Source organism: Epinephelus moara, chromosome 6 (assembly GCF_006386435.1).
Source record: "Epinephelus moara isolate mb chromosome 6, YSFRI_EMoa_1.0, whole genome shotgun sequence".
Classification (NCBI taxonomy): domain Eukaryota; kingdom Metazoa; phylum Chordata; class Actinopteri; order Perciformes; family Serranidae; genus Epinephelus; species Epinephelus moara.
The window spans coordinates 33,283,414-33,303,085 of NC_065511.1; the positions used below are offsets into that span (position 1 = coordinate 33,283,414).

A 19,672-nucleotide genomic window follows, 5' to 3' on the forward strand; every position below is an offset into this window, starting at 1 on the left:
TGTCTAGGAGCAGGAGCACGGGTGCAAAATACATCCATGAGCAGGAGTCACCATGGATGCAGGGGTCACTTGCAGGTGCCAGGTGGGAGCTTTTTGCGAGATTTTGAAGTATCTCGTCTCCTTGTTCAGGAAAAAAAAATGACCACAAAAAAAACAGGAAAAAAAATACCCCGAAAAACAGAAAAAAAAATACCACGAAAAACAGGGAAAAAATACTCAGAAAAAAAACAGAAGTATAAAATACCCCAATAAACAGAAGAAAAAAAACTACCACGGAAAACGGGAAAAAATTACTCAGAAAAACAGAAAAAATGACACAAAAAAACAGAAAAATAAATAAATTACTCCGAAAAACAGAAAAAATTACTCAGAAAAACAGGGCTTTTTTTATTTGTCAAGTGAATGCAATAACCATTAGTTCAATCAAAACAAATACAAAGAATGTCATTGGGGCTCCAACAAACCTATTTTACAATTTTACTACAGCCCATTTATTTATACATATCTGTCTATTCGTGCAAGTAGTGCAACTATTTCATTTTACCCTATATGTCTCCACCCCTGGCAGTGTTGTGACACTCTGTATTGCTGATGAGTAAAGCACAGAAAAAATGGCAATAATCTTCTTTATTATCACTTTGTTTCACATCTGGTTACACACAGTCCTTCAGAGTTCCCTTTACACAGTCAGAACAACAGCAAAATGCATTCAGTGACCACATCTCTCAAATTTCATGAAGTAACAGTTTCACTCAGCGACATCTTGAGCTAAATATGACTGTGGAGGACACAGCCACATGTTGTTTCCTGGTTAAGCGCATTGGCCTTTTAAACAGCTGTGAAACTGCTAATTACCGATTAAAGATTGTTGTTTATCAGAAATGGCAGCTATTTCAGATGGTGGCCAACAACGAGGGCTTGGACTCAAACCAGACAGACTGGCTGCACCAAGACTGAAACGTAGTATTTATAAATTAAGCTGAAGAGGAACAGGAAATAGATTATGAAATCTATGAAATGAAATAAGACTATGCATATGTGGTTGATCTGTGTCATGACTGAAAGTCAGTGTGGTCTTTGGTTCGACACCAGGGGGAGGTAGAGGAACATGCCATTGAACTGTCATCGTGTGTCATAAATGTGTGCAAATAACATTTATTTTCCCATTCAAGTGTGTTGTTATGGCCCTGGAGTACAAAGAGCCCTCTAACTCAGCACAAAGCCCCACAAAGCTCATTGGTCAGGCAATATTTCAAACACCGGATACCGTGGGTCAGTTTTGGATCACTGTGGCTTGCACTGTTTTAATGAGATAACATTTTCCCATGCACATGTTTCATTTGCATTTCCATGAAGCATAAGCATATTGTTCAACTTGACGCAGGATATTTGGTTAACACACACACATGCACAGACACACACGCATGACCTCAGAGATCAAACAGATGCCACATAATATTGTGGTTGCTGGTAGTCACTGGTTTCATCAGAGGGCAGGGCAACACAAACGCAGTTCTTTGGTGCTACACAGTGTTTCAATCAGGGGAAGGGGACATTTACTTGCAAAGGCTGTAATAATTACAAGTATATCTCAAAGTGTTTTATAGATACAAAAGGCATACGAAGATCAACCCAACCAACACAATAACATTACAAAATGATATAAAACTATGCAACATAAGTTCCCACTCCCGATCTCTGTGTCATTTGTCCAATGAATAAATGTGCCAGCTTTTTCTTTAAATAAACACAGTTTATTCTCTCACAGGAAGCAAACAGAGCTGTACTCACATCAGTGACATTACTAAATCTATCCTGGTTAGCATGGCGAGGTTCTTTACTGAACAGTTCACAGTCAGTGTCGGGTGTTTCTGGGTTAACTTTATTGTGGAGCTTCAGCGATTCCACACAACTTCCTGCAAAATGAAGAAAAGACAAAACAATGTTAATGTGATGTGATAAGGTTGTCTTAACGTCTGTAGCTCTGCAGCCACGGTTCTGTTATGTGGTGCGTGTGTGTAATGGGACAGAGGCCTACTGTAAAAACATGGGTGGATTATGAGAGGCCCTGGGCACAGATATGCAAAGGGCCCCACCACCTCTCCTACACAGGAGCAGGACACGCAGACTTTGTGGTGGTTTTGCATCTCTCTGTGGTCATATCACATCTTTTTGTGGTTCTGTGTGTCCATGTGGTTATTTTGTGTCTCTTAGTAGTTGTTTGCATCTCTTTGGGTCATTTTAAGTCTCTTTAAGGTCATTTTTGTGTCTTTTTTGGTCATTTTGCATCTCTGTGTAGTCATTATGTGTCTCCTTATGGTTGTTTTGGGGATTTTTGTGGTTGTTTGCATCTCTTTGATGTCAGTTTGTCTCTTCGAGGTCAGTATGTGTCTCTTTGAGGAAATGTTAAGTCTCTTAAAGGTAATTTTGTGTCTGTTTTGGTCGCTTTGTGTCATCGTGTAGTCATTTTGTGTCTCCTTGTGGTTGTTTTGTGTCGTTTTGTCATGATTTTGTGTGTCTTTGAGGACATTTTGTGTCTTTTTTGGCCACTTTGTGTTGCTTTGTGGTCATTTTGTGTTTCCTTGTGGTTGTTTTATGTCTCTTTCCAGTTGTTTTTCCTGTTTTTGTAGTTCTTTGTGTCTCTTCGTGGTTGTTTTGTGTCTTTTTGTAGTCGTTTTGTAGTCGTTTTTACCTCTTTAAAGTCAGTTTGTGTCTCTTTGATGTCATTTTGTGTCTCCTCGTGGTTGTTTTGTGTCTTTTTGTAGTAGTTTGCGTCACTGTCTTTGAGGTCAGTTTGTGTCTCTCTGAGGTAATTTGTGTGTCTCAGAGGAAATTTTAAGTCTCTTTAAGGTAATTTTGTGTCTTTTATGGTAAGTTTGTGTCTCCTTGTTTTGTGACTCTATGTGGTCATTTCTGCCTGTTTGTGTCTCTTTAAGGTCAGGTTGTGTGTCTTTGAGCTCAGTTTGTGTCTCTCTGAGGTCAGTTTCTGTCTTTTAGAGGAAATGTTAATTCTCTTCAAGGCAATTTTGTGTCATATTGGTCGCTTTGTGATCATCCTGGTGGTTGTTTTGTGTCTCTTTATAGTCGTTTTTGCCTCGTTGTGCCTCTTTTTTGGTCACTTTGTGTCACTGTGTAGTCATTTTGTGTCTCCTTGTGGTTGTTTTTTTGCTTCTTTGTGGGGTCATTTTGTGTCTCTTTGCAGTCATTTTGTGTGTCTTGAGGACATTTTAAGTCTCTTTAAGGTAATTGTGTGTCTTTTTTTATACCCTTGTGTTGCTTTGTAGGTCATTTTGTGTCTCCTTGTGTTTGTTTTGTGTCTCTTTGTAGACGTTTTTACCTCTTTGAGGTCATTTTGTGTAGCTTTGTGGTTGTTTTATCCCCCTTTCTGGTTGTTTTCCTGTTTTTGTAGTTATTTTGTGTCTCTTTGTGATTGTTTTGTGCCTTTTTGTAGTAGTTTGCATCTCTGATGTAGGTTTGTGCCTCTTTGTGGACATTTTGTGTCTCCCTGTGGTTGTTTTGTGTCTTTTTATAGTTGTTTGCGTCTCTGTCTTTGAGGTCAGTTCGTGTCTCTTTGAGGTCAGTTTGTGTATCTTTTGGTTGCTTTGTGTTGGTTTATAGTCATTTTCTTTCTCTTTGTTGTTGCTTTGTATCTTTTTGTAGTGGTTTACATCTCTTTGAGGTCAGTTTGTGTCTCTTTGAGGTCAGTTTGTGTGTCTGAGGAAAAATTTAAGTCTCGTCAAGGTAATCTTGTGTCTTCTTTGGTGGCTTTATGTTGGTTTATATTGATTTGGTGTTAACCTTGTGGTTGTTTTGAGTCTCTGTTTGTGTCTCTTTAAGGTCATATTGTATTGCTTTGTAGTCATTTCGTGTTTCCTTGTGGCTGTTTTATTTCCTTTTTTTCCTGTCTTGTGTCTCTTTCTGGTTGTTTTTGCTGTTTTTGTTTTCTGTTTTTTGAAGTGCCTTTGTATCTGTTTGTGGTCTATTTGTGTCTCTTTGTGGTCGTTTTGAATCTCCTCCTGGTCTGTATGTGTTTATTTGCGTGACAATTTGCACGTGAAGGCCAGGGCGACTCCTGACTCTGGGCCCCTGGGCCTGAACACAGTAAGCCCGTTCAGTAATCCTCTCTGATGTTGTGGATTGCTCTATCTGACCACACACACTCTTATTCTGAAGATCTTACCTTGCTTCCTCCTTGGTTGTGTCTGCAAAGGCACAAATAGCTTTGTCTCTATCCAAAATCTGTTGTTTCAAGTTCTGAATGTCCACCTCTGCCTTCTTTTTGGCCTCCTCGTGATCAGCTGTAGAAACGACAGAGTATAACACAGAGGAACGCATGTTGTGAATTTCCATATTTACCACACACAATAAATGAAATGGGAGCTGCTACTTTTGCTGAGCTCAGATCGGCAAATGAAACCAAGGGACACTGTGCCTGAAGCCACGTTGTCTAGTGCTGTCACATCTTGTTCCACTGGTTTCTAATAGGCAGAGTTTGAACAGACGATGACAGACTGACAGATCTCAGCAGCTCCAATCCATCCTCTGTCTTTTAAAAGGCCAACAGAAACCTGATTAAGGCGTTGTGGTCTGCCACAACTCTTATCTGGGTCAGTTTGGGTTTGCAAATGTGGTGTTTTACCTATCAGCCCAAAGCACGCGACATAAAAAGCCTTACCTTTGAGTTTAGCCATGGCATCTACCTTTTCCGTCTTCTTCGTCTCTGCATCTTCCTAATAAGGGCACAGGTGTAAATATCTGTCAGCAGTTATCATGGTGGATTAATGCAGTCAAAAAGAAGCTTCACTAAAATCATAAAACAAATATTTTGATGTAGAAAACTGAGTCAATATAAGATATAATGTGCTTCCTGAGGAGTGATACTTTCCTGTCAGTAGTGTTATGACTGTATGCATATTAAACAGTACCAGCTGTGTGTTAAATGTGTGTGTCCCTCACCTTCTCCTTGTGACAGGTCTGCAGATTTGTGTCGAACTCCTGCGTTGACTTCTCACTGTCCGCCTTCTTCTTCTTCAGCTCGTCTATGTTGGTGTTGACCGTCACCAGCGCCGTCTTCATCTCCTGGATTTTCTTCTTCATGTCCACGATGGAGTCCTCTCTCCTCTTCACCTCCGCCGAGTTCGCCAACATGCGGGATTTCAGTGTGCGCAGGTTCAGCTCCTGAGTTACGGTTTGGAAAATCATTACAACCATTACGATCACGCTCAGGCCGGTCAGCGCCACCGCGAGCTTCATCCTGGCAGAGAGTATAAATAAAGTCTGGATTAATGAGGGTCACTTATTGCTCATTCCAGGTATGTCTCCAGCCGTGCACGCGTCGACTCCTCCGGCACCGTCCCGCAGTGTGACCGTGTTTACTGTACGTGTAACCTGCTCTACCTGCTCAGCGGGCTGGGCGTGACAATCCACCTATTTCCTCGTGTGACTTTCGCCCTCCTCACTGGTAGGCACGCGCTTGCACACAGAAAAAGCAGCTTGGATGGATTTGTATCATGATCAACAAACTCTCTGTTGTTCAGGGGCCACACATTATACAACCCAATTTGAGCTCAACTGGGCTGGACCAGTAAAACCACTGCATAATAACTTATAAATATCAACCCCTTCAAATGTTTCTTTCATTCTGAAAACGTTCATCCATTTAACAAAGAAGTAAGAAAACTCATGTGCAAATTCAACACTGTGTCTTCGTTCTTCCACATTCAGTCAGTCTACTACTCAACTTTCATTACATGTGACTAAAGTGGAAGCTAATGGGGAAGCAGGTAACTCATCCCCTGCATTACAATCTGGAGCTGAGGTCATTTTGTGTCTCCTCGTGGTTGTTTTGTGTCTCCTTATGGTTGTTTTGTGTCTTTTTGTGTCTCCTAGTGGTTGCTTTGTGTCTTTTTGTCAATCAATCAATCAAACTTTATTTGTATAGCACTTTTCATACATTAAAAATGCAGCACAAAGTGCTTCACAGAATAAAAACATACAACAAAAATATTACATACATAAGGACCACCTATAGGGAGCTCATCCACACTGAGAGGTGCCACAGCCTACGGCCACAGGGAGCGCCGCCACAGCGACCACCCCGACCCAGATAGACTAGGGTGCGCCGCCACAGCGACCACCCCGACCCAGATAGACTAGGGTGGACTCCACACATGGTGCAGAGCCTTACAGTCCTCCGGACCTGAGGGATCTCCAGGACGACGTCCCCGCGGGCAGACCAGGTACACCTCTCAGTGTGGAGGCCCCCCATGAGGAAACACTGGAGCTAAAAACTAAAAGACTAAAAGGCAATATAATGAGATAAAACAAGTATGAGATAAAATAATAATAAATAAATAAATGAAGATTTAGAAACTTAATAATAATAAAATGCATAAAGATTAAAAATAAATCATTTAAAAGCATTAGAAATTAAAATAACGTATAATATAAGAATTAAAAGAGTAAAAGAAATCAGTTAAAAGCTAAGTTAAAGAGGTGAGTCTTGAGCCTCCTCTTAAAAACATCAACAGTCTCTGCAGTCCTGATGCTCTCCGGCAGGCTGTTCCATAAGTGAGGGCCATAATGGCTGAATGCAGCCTCCCCGTGGGTTTTTGTTCTCACTTTTGGAACAATTAAAAGGCCGGTGCGGGAGGACCTCAGGATTCGCGAGGGTTGATATGATAAAAGCAGGTCAGATAAATAAGATGGCCCAAGACCGTTAAGACATTTAAAAACTAATAAAAGAACCTTAAAAACGATCCTGAAACACACGGGGAGCCAATGCAGCGATTTTAAAACTGGTATAATGTGCGCCCGCCCTCTGGTCCTCGTCAGCACCCGTGCGGCTGAGTTTTGAAGTAACTGCAGGTTAGAGATACTCTTTTAGGGAAGACCAGAGAGCAGGGCATTACAGTAATCTAAACGACAAGAGATAAAAGCATGCATCAGCACCTCCGTGTTAGCCTGAGAGAGAAACGGGCGGACTCTGGCTATATTCTTATATTCTTATGATAAAAACCTATCTTTGTTACATTTTTTATGTGTGGAATAAAACTAAGCTCAGAGTCAAAAATTACGCCCAGGTTCTTCACACATTGTGAAGCTTTAAAATCTTGTAGTTTTGGTAAAAGTTTCTCTCTCTGGCCTTCAGGACCAATAATTAAAACCTCTGTTTTGTCCTGGTTGAGCTGTAGGAAATTCACTGCCATCCATGACTTTATATCTAAAATACAGTTTAAAAGGGTATCAATCGGCCCTGTGTCATCAGGAGACACAGCGATGTACAACTGTGTGTCATCTGCGTAACTGTGGAAGCTGATGCCGTGCCTCCTGATGACGTCCCCAAGGGGAAGCATATATAGATTAAAAAGAAGTGGACCTAAAATTGACCCTTGGGGCACCCCACACCTGATTTCATGCGTTCTGGAGGAACATGTATCCATACTTACAAAGAAACAACGATCTGTGAGATAAGAGCTGAACCAGTTAAAAACAGTACCAGAGAGGCCCACCAGGTTTCTGGTTTTTGTGTCTCCTCATGGTTGTTTTGTGTCATTTTGTGTCTCCTCATGGTTGTTTTGTGTCTCCTTATGGTTGTTTTGTGTCATTTTGTGTCTCCTCGTGGTTGTTTTGTGTCTTTTTGTGTCTTCTTGTGGTTGTTTTGTGTCATTTTGTAATAGTTTGCATTACTTTGAGGTCAGTTTGTGTGTCTTTTAGGGCATTTTAAGTCTCTTTAAGGTAATTTTGTGGATTTTTTCATCACTTTGTGCCACTGTGTAGTCATTCTGTACCTTCCACTAAATCCACTAAAGTGGAAGCTATTGAGATAGCAGGTTAAGATACTCTAGAGCAGGGGTGTCAAACATATGGCCCAGGGGGCCAGGAGCGGCCCGCCAAGGGGTCCAACCCAGCCCTCTGGATGACTTTGCACACCTAATTATGATGCACATGTGAAGACTGAGAGGTTTCAGGAGCAATTTAAACAGTGAGCATGTAAAATACTGCCTTAGACACTTTTCCACTCTGACCAGAAAACAACTCCCTGAAATAACATTAAGCACTTTCTATGGTCATATTTTAAGATACTGAACATTGTGCAAAATATTGTCGAACAGCAGCTTCAGTACAAAAGAGTCTGTATCAGACTTCTATCTTAAAACAATATGGGTGGAACCCTGCTGCTGAGGCACAGACAAAACATCAGATTGTAATGCAGGGAATGACTTAAAACAACACAAACAAGACACTTAAACTCAAACTTAAAATCTTTGTTCTTGAATAACATAAAAAGGCTTAAACTATTTTATGTGCTCTTTTATGTGTTATCATTTCTGACCTGTTATTGTTTCTCTAAACTGTGATGGAAATTTACAATTAACTTCAATTTGGAGATACTTGTATTTTATCTACATATGCGTAGATGTTGGGGGGGATGCAGGGTACATGTCCTCCTCATAGACCATATAAAATAATGGATGTAGCCACAGTGGCGTCACCCATTGGTTTGTGAACTTCAAGTACCCATCTTAGTTTTTTGAAGCCAGTAGTAACCAAGTTTGGATAAGAGGGTGGAGCTGTGGAGGAGTGAAGGGTGGATCTGCCACGCAGGCAGCAGTCACCCAAAGGGGCCCCGCCCTTTCACATGTGTAAACTCAAGGCCTGATCAAATGCAAATATGTGAGTTATATCAAAATTTGTCCCCACACAGTTGTCATGAATGTTGAAGTTAGCTATAGAGACCAAAACTGTTTTTCGTGCCGGGGTGTAAACATGTTTATTTCAGCTGTAAAGTTGGGGGTCGGCCTCAAGTGCCCATTTGGGGAACTGTAGTTTTTGGCACCTCCAAGTTGGTCTCAGTTTCCAGCCCTGGAAGTTGCCACTACCCCCAATAAAAGCATGGAAGTAGCAGAAGACTTTTATTTTCAGGACCATAAAGACATTTACACCACAAACCAATGCAGAGACATTCATCAAAATGCAGGACATCAAATGTTTGATGCCCAAAAAAGGACCCCAAACCCCCACTTCCATATGTTAATTTTCTGCTGCCTCTCTTGTTACTCTACTTCATTTATTTGACAGCTTAATTTACATGTTGAGTTTTAGACTTTGTAGTGGTTTTGCTGCTTTGGTTGTTGTTGTTGTTTGTCTGTTTGTGGCCATTTTGTGTCTTCTTGTGTTTGTTTTGTGTTCTTTGTAGTCATTATGCATCTCTTTGAGCTGATTTTGTGTCTTTTTTTTGGTTGTTTTTGCTCTTTTATGGTTATTTTATGTCTCTTTGCATCTCTTTGTTGACTTTTTGTGTCTCTTTGCCGTCACGTCAAGTCTTGCTAGTTGACACATGATAATTTGAGTGACATTTTGCGGGCTCAGGGTGAGGGAGGCCCCTGAAACTTTGGGCCTTGGACTTGTGTCCAGTTGGCCCATTCAGTAATCTTTCCATGATTAGACTGTGCTGCTTTTACTGTAAAACTTTTACTGTCTGCCAATGAAGTTAAACATTAATATCAGACTGCTTTATATTCAACCACATATCCTTATATGAGTCAGAGTAAATATAGTGGAGTTATATAATGTTGTATTCAGTGTTAAAATAAGTGATTACACTGGGTAAATACATTTCCTTTCAGCTCCAGTTTGTCCTCTCTGTCAACAGACACACAGCTTATCTGCAGCCACATTGGACTTGTTAATGGTGTAATGACGTCAGATCAAGGTGCGCAGGACAGTACAGGTGAGAGCAGGGCCTACCTGTCAGATAGGCTACCATACAGGAAGAGGGCGTGTTTGTGATGACACTCTGGGGGAATGCTGCGCAGCTCAGATCCGACGCACATTAATGAATGCCCGGTCACAGCACAGGTGAGCCAGCCCTTTAGGTTGATTGGTTTTTATTTCGTGATCCGTAAAGACTTGTAACCAGGGCGACAGTAAAAGCAACCTTGTGTTCAGGCAGAGCACTCACCCCACACCTCCATCACCAAGGACGTACACCGCGCGCAAAGAAGGCTCTCCGCTCCGGGTTAAAGCATGAAGGTGCAGCTGGTGCTACCTGTGGTGATCATGACGTCTGTGGCTCTGATGGGGGTCATGAAATTACGGCAAAAGGAGCAGGACAAAGAGGACAGACGGAAAAGGTTTCAGGATATCAAGCTGCGGGTGACCTACGATGTGCTGCAGGAGTACGAGGGCGAGAAGGCGCAGCAGCAGAACCTGCTGGAGAAGACGCGGAGTGACGAGAAGGCGCTGTCGGAGGAAGTGATCAAGCTCGAGACCCGAGCAGACAAGGCGAAGGGCGACGTGGGCGTCTGCACGGGTGAACAGGTGGGCAGACACTGAAAGATGCAAGCAGGGAGAGCATGAGTAGTGACCCAATGTGAAAGTTATGTTGGATTGAGAACCAGTTTTAAAGAGGAAATGACAGCACAGATTAAAGGGGGATGGGTGGCTCACATCACGTCAAGTGTATGCACAAAAACACACACAACCTGTTTCACCTGGTTCCGATATGAATGTATAAAATCACCACCAGCCAGATCATCAGGCTTCTCACTATCAGAGCAGGGACTGTCAACAGGCCTACAGGCAGGAGTGTAAAATAATCCACTGTCCCTGCTTGGATACATGGCAGACCTTAGACTTTACAAGATCATAGGCCAGTTTCCTTTATTTTATTATTTCAAGACTGTCAATTATTTTGCCATAATACCACATATATGAGTGGACATCACTTTAAAACATTTTGTTTTATTATTTTGGCAAAAAACATCTATATAATCAGTGAGAAATATGATCTGTCTCTGCCTCCAAGTGCTCCTGTGCTGAAGTATGTCATTTTTGCTCATATTTCTAAACACCAAACTTCTTATAAGGGCAACACATGCCTGAAAATGTGTAAACTAATGCTCTCTGTCATGGTGAAGTAGCTAGATGATAGCTCTGGAGGAAGGGAAAGTAGCTCTGTGGTTTGCAATACATTCATTTTACATAATAAACCAACTCTGCAAAGCTGATCTGGTGCAGTGGCTCCTCACTGGTCCAGCCACAGTGTCCAGATTGCTTCTTAGTCATTAGTTCAAGGTCCCACACTTTAATACATACAACGTCACACTTGGGTTTAGCCATGTTGTTGAGATAGTTTGCTGTCTCTGTCAAGTAGCTGCCGGTTAGTCACTCTCTCTGCGGCAGAAAATGGCACTTCAAAATAAAAGCTCTGTGCTGGAATTCACTGTACTTAAAAATAAAGTGTGTTTTTTTACAAACTTGACATGTTTGCTGGTCATTTGTGGTTCATTCAGAATGGGCCCACGACCCACTTTTGGACCACTGATCTTGTGGCGTCAAAGTGCAGTGATTCCTCAGTGTTTGTCAGAGTATCCAAAAAAAAAACATCAGAAAAATAATCTTTTAGGGCACATCATGCCAAATAAGAGGAAGATATGAAGTATATCGCTAAACTTGACCAGGTAGCACAATGCCAGAACTGTGTTGTGTGCAGTTCCAGGTAATATCATGACAGACTTCAAATATTTACAGTGGGAGTCCCAAGGAAGTGGCTGCATCAAAGCTGAAGATGTGCAGTATAGATGCAGGATGTTAGTCTGTGCAGAGCAGATTATTTTCTCCAGCAAACTCAGGTTTGTGTCGCTGACATTTGTTTTTCCTGTTGTAGAAATCTGCCAGAGATGAGCTGGCAGCACTCGAGGCCGATCTCAGTCATCTCCAAGGTAGGTGTCAATTTATGATCCTCAATAGTGTAAGTGTGTAAAATAATTGAGAGAAGACACAAGGCAGCTCTTCCTGCTTTTACTGTGCTGATACAAATGTATTAAAGTTTGCCTCTTTTCCAATCAAAAAATATTGATTGTGCCAAATATTGATCTTAACCTTGCTTTAATTTTATAATTCCCATATAATAATACCTACAGCTGACAATGACAAGGAGAAGACCAGCTGGACAGCAGAAGTGGAAACACTGACACAGCAGCTAGCAGCACCGAGTGGAGTGTGTGGCTTCTTGAAAGCTGGAGCACCTGAAGAAGTAAGGTATGGGAAATACTTATAAAGATATATATATACATAGAAATATAAAATAATTTCTGCACTCAAACATCCATAATCATAACTACTGTATGCATTCACCACATTTTCTATTGTTGAACTTTCTCGTGAAGCAAGCTGTGTGGCAAGGAAGTAGCTGCAGAGGCCCCTAAACAAGAGGAGCCAAAGGCAGAGGCCCCGAAACAAGAGGAGCCTAAAGCAGAAGCCCCTAAACAAGAGGAGCCAAAGGCAGAGGCCCCTAAACCAGAGGAGCCTAAAGCAGAGGCCCCGAAACAAGAAGAAGCAAAGGCAGAGGCCCCGAAACAAGAAGAAGCAAAGGCAGAGGCCCCGAAACAAGAAGAAGCAAAGGCAGAGGCCCCTAAAAAAGAAGAAGCAAAGGCAGAGGCTCCTAAGAAGCGATAAGGTATTACAACCTGTGTTTTTGACTCTACAACTCTTCCTCTGTTAAAAAAAGACAAAACAAAAACCATTTTTGATATTTTGCAACCAGATTCTAGCACGTTGCTTTACTGGGTCGATGTCACGTGTGGTACTTGTACAGGTAGGAGCCTCAAGAAGAACTGCTTAGTTCCCTTATTGGGATGTTTATTTCATCTGTTATTTGTTTTTATGCAACAAAATTAAGAATGAAGTTACATTTTGATGTTGGCATTTGTGGGGTTTTTTTGTGTGTGTGAGTATGTTGGTGCAACATGCTTTTGTAATGAACAGATTGTGTTATAATGCAAATATTTTCTGCCGGCCAGGTTCAAGAGACATTTATTGTAATTATAAGGCAATGTAAGAAATCACTGACTAAATAGTGATAAAGTGATGTATTTAAAGCCGTCTGCTCTGCTTCACGTCATGTTGATATTGTTCAGTTTCTTTTTCGGTGGCAAGATTGTTTGTCTGCCATAATGCAGTTTGTTTATGGCACAGAGAAAATAAATACAAAGCTGTGAACCAACTTACTTTTCTGAAAAAATTAAAATAAAAAAATAAGAGGGTATGTGTACAATAATTTGTCAATAATGTACACACTTTGAGTTTAATTTAAATTAAGTAATGAAAAACTGGGTTGTTAGTACACAGTAACATGTCTAATGTACACACTTTAACTTAAATTTAAAAAATAATAAAGTGGGTTGTTTGTATACAGTAACTTGTCAATAATGTACACACTTTGAGTTGAACTTAAATTAAAAAAAAAAACAATAATAAAAAGTGGGTTGCTTTTACACAGTAACTTGTCAATGATGTAAACACTTTGGGTTTAACCTAAATAAATAAATAATAGGGTTGTTTGTATACAATAACTTGTCAATAATGTACAAAATTTGAGTTTAACTTAAATTTAAAAAAAATTAAAAAGTGGGTTGTTTGTACAACAACTTGTCAATAATGTACACACTTTGAATTTAACTCAAATTTTGAAAATAAAATAAAAAACAATAACCTGTCAATATTGCACACACTGAGTTTATTTAAATTCTAAAAATAACAATAAAAAAAGTGTTGTTTGTATACAATAACTTGTCAATGTTGCACACACTGAGTTTATTTAAATTATAAAAATAAAAAAGTGTTGTTTGTATACAATAACTTGTAAATATTGCACACACTGAGTTTATTTAAATTATAAAAATAAACAGGGTTGTTTGTATACAATAACTTGTAAATATTGCACACACTGAGTTTATTTAAATTCTAAAAATAACAATAAAAAAGTGTTGTTTGTATACAATGACTTGTAAATATTGCACACACTGAGTTTATTTAAATTATAAAAATAAACAGGGTTGTTTGTATACAATAACGTCAATATTGCACACAATGAGTTTATTTAAATTCTAAAAATAAAAATAAAAAAGGTGTTGTTTGTATACAATAACTTGTCAATAATGTACACACTTTGAGTTTAACTGAGAAAAATCTAATGAAATAAATCGTCCTTGATGACCATTCAGTGTAAGCATGATCAACTAGCTTATGTTATTCATGTGGGCAGTGGTGGAAAAAGTATTAAAATCCTCAACTTAATTTAAAGTAGAAATAGGCTTATCACAATTTAAAATACACTCCATTATAAGTAAAAGTGCATAAGTATTATCAGAAAAATACATTCACAATATAAGAGAAAAGGTACTTATTATATAGGGTCACCCTTTCATGGCATTATGGTTTAAAGGTTCTAAATATGACATTCAGAGCATGAGACAGCAGCAAACAAGTATCTGCTATATAAAGATTTTGGAGTAGTGGCATCCTGAGCAGAGAATGAAGTCACACTCTGTCTGTGTGTGTTGTAATCCGAGTTTCTCTGTGGTTTGTTGTAATAGATGGTCTGGCCGTGCATGCATGTTAGTGCATGTGAGTCCTTGTGTGTGCTGAAATCAAGAAATGTGTTTCTGTCACCTGAAAATGAGCTGTTTATATGTGTATACGGAGCACAGAGTCCAACGTGTTGTTTCTACAGTAGCCCAGAACAGAAAAACCAGACACTGGCTTTAGAGATGGCCTTTTGTGTTTTGTGTTTTCATGTTTTCGCATCGATCACTGTACTTTTCCTACACGCTTGGCGTTTCAGTTGCAACCAACTGAAGAGAATTTTAGGCAAGCTATAAGAAATGATTGGCAAATAGTCCCTCATACATCAAAACTAATGCAGTGCTGTCCTTTTACAGCCAGCAGCCACTTATAAGGTACACCTGTTCAACTGCTCATTATAATAGCTAACCAGCCAATCACTTGGCAGCAACTCAATGCATTTAGGCATGTAGACATGGTCAAGACGACCTGCTGAAGCTCAAACCGAGCATCAGAATGGGGAAGAAAGGTGATTTAAGTGACTTTGAACGTGGAAGGGTGGTTGGTGCCAGACGGGCCGGTCTGAGTATTTACTGGGATTTTCACACACAACCATCTCTAGGGTTTACAGAGGATGGTCCGATAAAGAGAAAATATTCAGTGAGCAGCAGTTCTCTGGGAACAGGAAACTGAGGCTACAGTTCACACAGGCTCACCAAAACTGGACAATAGAAGATTGGAAAAACGTTGCCTGGTCTGATGAGTCTGGATTTCTGCTGCCACATTCAGATGGTAGGGTCAGAATTTGGTGTAAACAACATGAAAGCATGGATCCATCCTGCCTTGTATCAACGGTTCAGGCTGCTGGTGGTGGTGTAATGGTGTGGGGGATATTTTCTTGGCACACTTTGGGCCCCTTAGTACCAACTGAGCATGGTTTAAACACCACAGCCTACCTGAGTATTGTTGCTGACCGTGTCCATCCCTTTATGACCACAGTGTACCCATCTTCTGATGGCTATTTCCAGCAGGATAACGCACCATGTCACAAAGCTCAATGGCCTCCACAGTCACCAGATCTCAATCCAACAGAGCACCTTTGGGATGTGGTGGAACGGGAGATTCACATCATGAATGTGCAGCCAACAAATCTGCAGCAACTGTGTGATGCTGTCATGTCAATGTGGATCGAAATCTCTGGGGAATGTTTCCAGCACCTTGTTGAGTCTATGCCATGAAGAATTAAGGCATCTATCTATCTATGTATCTATCTATTTTCACAGTGGTAAATTGTTATGCAATCTTCATCTTGTGCTTCAGTAGTATTGTAGACAAACTAACATCTGCTATCCTAGCCTGATCAGATGTAGTGTTTGTAAATAAAAAAATGCACACAAAGGATTGTGGTTTCCTTATCTGTCACAAAAATAACCTTTTGAGAACAGTCTAGGAATGTTTCTAGACTGCTGCTGCAAAAACAAAAATGTAACCAAACAGGAACTTTTAAGAATCATTCAGGAAAGCTTGTTGTGTTTGCCAAGTAGCGTGTTTTCACTTGTACACATCACCACCTCACAGACACCTCGTATTGTTCCTTCGGGTTGGTGATTAACACTATCAGTATGTCAGAAAGCTCCGCACTCAACACACTGCACACACAGTCAGGGCGTGGGGCCTAACAGACGTAAGGTTGTGAAATGCCGTCTCACTAACCTGTATCCTGGTTGCACAGGTAATGATTAATGTGTGCAAACTATGTGTGTGTGACAAACAGAGATGGTGGAAAGAGAAAAAGTTAAACACAATCATAGTGTGGTTAAGTGTCATTAAGTATCATTTTATATTATGAAGATGTGTCCTGAGACTCAAAGGAGGCTGTCATACTTTCCACAGCTGCTTTTATAGGTTGTTTTTATGTTGTCGTGTCACTTATTTGACTGCATGTAAATAACAAATGCCTGAAAATGCAAATTAGTCCGAACCAGGACGAGAGAAAGCAATGACATCGTCACTGTTAAACGTGGTTCGTGTCTTGGCTGCTGCACATTTTGCTTTTCTAGCCTTTAGTTTTATTTCCCTTCTGTTAGATAACTCTTCAACCTCCAACACTGAAACCACACAAATATGTATTGAATAATCGTTGTTAACCTTGTCTGCCTCTCTCTTTCTTACTGACCCTGCCTCAGGGTGTGTGTGTGTGAGTGTGTGCGTGAGAGAGAGAGGACTGACCAATCAGAGAACACAAAGCCTTTGTCTGTCTCTCCCTATAAACCTCACTCTGTTATCCTGGTGAAGCTCCAGCTGTGCAGTTTGTATTCCATTTGTATTGTATTGTTTTTCTCCTGGAGTTTTTGATACAATGTTATGAGTTTTTGTGTGTATGTGGTTAAACAGGCATTTCTTTAACTTGGTCCACCTCCTGTGAGAATCCAATTACATTTGATTTATTTGAACAATAACACCATTGGATAAATAGGCTACACATTTGTCACGACCGTATGGTAACGACGGGGCTGCATGATCTCATTTATCATCATTCAAATTCAATATTCTCCTGATGTGTTTGTGGTCATTTTCCTGTGTGATGTAATGATGCAATGACATCATCCTCTGTTGTTATCAGTCTGTGTTTATCCAGGGAAATACCCTTTTCATATTCGAATATTCAAATTTTAATTTTGAATCCTTTTCTTGTCTGCGACACTTGTTGCGACCTGTAGCAGCACCTTATGTTCCCTGGATTCGCCACATGTGATGATGAATGACTCAACTGAGCTTGGATTGTTTTAATTAGACGTGTTAGTGCTACACCCTCACAAACAGCTGGATGACTGATACATCAGCTGAAGATATCAGAGCAATATGTTGGGAAGTTTAATTTAGAAATGTAATAGGTTACAGATTACTAGTTACTCTGTTGCAAATGTAATAAATAATGTAACTACCCTAAAACTTCAGTTAGTAGCCTGGGCTAATATTTTCTAGATCACTGAAATCAGCAGGCCTATATTTGAGACAGGCTTTTAATTCCTCTCAGACAAAACTGCTGCTCAGTTAAGATGAGAAATACAATCAAATAGTTTGTTAAAACCAGTATGAATATTATTTGTGTAAAAATTAGGCTTTAGATAATACATTAATTGTGAATCATTCATTTGATCTAGCTTCAACAGAGAAGAGAGAGTGAGTTACGGCACCCGGCATACCGACACAACACCACTTTATCCTGTTAAAACAACACTCACAACTTGGATTAATTTTTTATGAAAAAGCCCTTTTGAGTCTTTTGATCTGAGGACCCTTACACACTAAGGGAATATGATTATAGTAATCGAGTAATGGACACAAAATTTGAGGTAGCCAACAACCTGGTTTTATACACCCGAAGAACTTCTATGAAAAAGAACGAACTGCTTGGCGACCAGACCAGGCTTCAAATTAAGACAGGCATTTGTTTGTCAAAATGTGTAACCACACTGGGCTAGTAAAAGGGATTGGGCTTTTATTCGAAGTTTCATTGTATTTTGATTGCTTCATCAAAATAATGTGACTTGTTAAATTTATTTATTTTTTGATAACTTTTCTAACATTTTTTTAAACTGGGAAATAAAGCTGAAAAATATCCAGAAAAAAGAAGGCATTACTACACTGCAAAAAGATGCAAGGCAACAGAATGAATGTTAAATTCTGCAAGTAAACTTTTTACTTAGAAGTCTATATTTTGATGGCACCTCATTGAAATCACCAATATTTTAATTTATAACTGTAATTTATTTTAAAAAAATTTTTTTACAATTAGTTATTTTGTATCTTAATCACATGTAACCAGTTAATCACCAATGCTAAATATACATTGGGTCAGGATCCAACAACACTATGCATATATTGTAAAACTTAAACTTACTTTGACTTGTCCTGTTTTTTCCCTTTATTCACCAATAAGTACATATTCATGAAGAAAATACTGACATACTAACAAATACAAAAAAAAAGGCAACAACAGATGTACAGATGTTACCGATTGAAAATTTCCCCTGATTCCCCTGATTCATAAGTTGCCCTCTGGGATCAAATGGAGTATTTCTGATTCTGATTTTAAAAAAATAATAGTAATGATAATAAAATAAAATAAAATAAAATGAAAAACATAAGAATAAGAATAAAAGATAAATAAAATAAATAAATAAGATAAGAATAAAAAACAAATAAAATAAATAAATAAAAATGAAAATGTAAAAAAGGTCACAGATAAATAACGGGGCAGTGAATGTAGAAAAGAAAAATGAAGAAAGGAAATAATTTGAAAAAAAACAATTCAAAACAAAGAGGAGGACAAGTGGAAGAGGGAAAGAAAAGCAAGAGGAAAGGACAAAAACAAACAAACAGAGGGCATGATCTGTTTTGGTTTGGATCCATTTCAAGTAAGCTTTAATAATTCTTTCTATTCATACCTAGACACTCCCACATACACATACATGTTACCCCAGCTTACATTTAGATTCATACTTGAGTTATGTTATCAGCTCAACTTGGGCTTGCTCAAAGATTTTGATCTTTGGACCTTCAATGTGTGAGCAGAGAGGCACAATAACTTTGAAGCTTGGACTGAATCAAAGTTAAATTACTTTGCTGTGTGTACTTTAGAGGGGGTGGCAAGGACTATAAAAAGACTCACAAAAGAATTACTGGACTGAATATAAATGATTCTTTTTTTTTTTAAATCCACATATAGTTTCTTTTTTAATCCTTTTGCTTTCTCTGTCATCTCTCACTTTGCCTCACACTGCCCTCCATCTGCTGGAGATTAAAATACTCCCCCCAGGCTCACAATTAGGCAATCAGAGGGCTATCATTCCGCCCCAATAGGCTTACAAGGTCAGCCTCAAACCGGGAGAGGATACAGAGACGGCAGAGGGGGGACATCCAGTCTCGCTGATGTCATAAGCGAGGGCTGCTGCTCATGAAATGTCTAATCTTGAAACAAAGCATATAACGTTCCTTTGTGTTAAAATGGTCTGTTGTCTGTCGCTGATGACGTTTGATGTTTGTTAATGTAGAAATGACTTGATGGTGATGATAGCAGTCAAATACTGAATGTCTCTGTATCGTGTACAGTATAAAGTCTCAGTTTCATCGTGAACTTTTATCACCTCCATCTGTTCTACACCTATTTTCTACTGATTAAAAACAAAAATCCAGACTCACCCACAGGTGAAAGTGTTCGCTGATCACCATATCTGACGGATGATGTGAAGTCAACACGTGTTGCAGTCCCACCCCCCCCCCCCCCCCCCCCCACCACCCACCCATGGAGTGATAATGC

General features: G+C 39.6%; 2 protein-coding genes across 3 annotated transcripts; one reads left to right on the forward strand and one right to left on the reverse strand.

Moving 5' to 3' along the window:
- Positions 1-363: 363 nt before the first annotated feature.
- On the reverse strand, positions 364-5,395 carry si:dkey-87o1.2 (uncharacterized protein LOC796684 homolog). Its single transcript, XM_050046939.1, has 4 exons — positions 4,957-5,395; positions 4,676-4,730; positions 4,181-4,298; positions 364-1,916 (listed from the first exon to the last, which is right to left on the reverse strand). Exons 1-4 carry the CDS (start codon positions 5,251-5,253, stop codon positions 1,883-1,885), a joined length of 504 nt encoding a protein of 167 aa, XP_049902896.1. The 5' UTR covers positions 5,254-5,395; the 3' UTR covers positions 364-1,882.
- Positions 5,396-9,716: 4,321 nt separating this feature from the next.
- On the forward strand, positions 9,717-15,747 carry zgc:174935 (uncharacterized protein LOC796019 homolog). 2 transcript variants are annotated; one of them, XM_050046938.1, is made up of 5 exons: positions 9,717-9,861; positions 9,952-10,323; positions 11,672-11,726; positions 11,928-12,045; positions 12,174-15,747. In XM_050046938.1, exons 2-5 carry the CDS (start codon positions 10,030-10,032, stop codon positions 12,460-12,462), a joined length of 756 nt encoding a protein of 251 aa, XP_049902895.1. In that variant the 5' UTR covers positions 9,717-9,861; positions 9,952-10,029; the 3' UTR covers positions 12,463-15,747. The 2 variants fall into 2 exon arrangements, with proteins under 2 accessions (XP_049902895.1, XP_049902894.1); XM_050046937.1 differs by having other exon boundaries at positions 9,748-10,323.
- Positions 15,748-19,672: the final 3,925 nt, after the last annotated feature.

Excerpts from the sequence above, each read along its gene's own strand:
- si:dkey-87o1.2 (XM_050046939.1), bottom strand. The coding sequence starts at position 5,253 with ATGAAGCTCGCGGTGGCGCTGACCGGCCTGAGCGTGATCGTAATGGTT. Across the intron at positions 4,731-4,956 it reads AGACCTGTCACAAGGAGAAG|GAAGATGCAGAGACGAAGAA; the intron begins GTGAGGGACACA and ends TGCCCTTATTAG. Across the intron at positions 1,917-4,180 it reads ACAACCAAGGAGGAAGCAAG|GAAGTTGTGTGGAATCGCTG; the intron begins GTAAGATCTTCA and ends TTCATTTTGCAG.
- zgc:174935 (XM_050046938.1), top strand. The coding sequence starts at position 10,030 with ATGAAGGTGCAGCTGGTGCTACCTGTGGTGATCATGACGTCTGTGGCT. Across the intron at positions 11,727-11,927 it reads CGATCTCAGTCATCTCCAAG|CTGACAATGACAAGGAGAAG; the intron begins GTAGGTGTCAAT and ends TAATACCTACAG. Across the intron at positions 12,046-12,173 it reads GGAGCACCTGAAGAAGTAAG|CAAGCTGTGTGGCAAGGAAG; the intron begins GTATGGGAAATA and ends TTTCTCGTGAAG.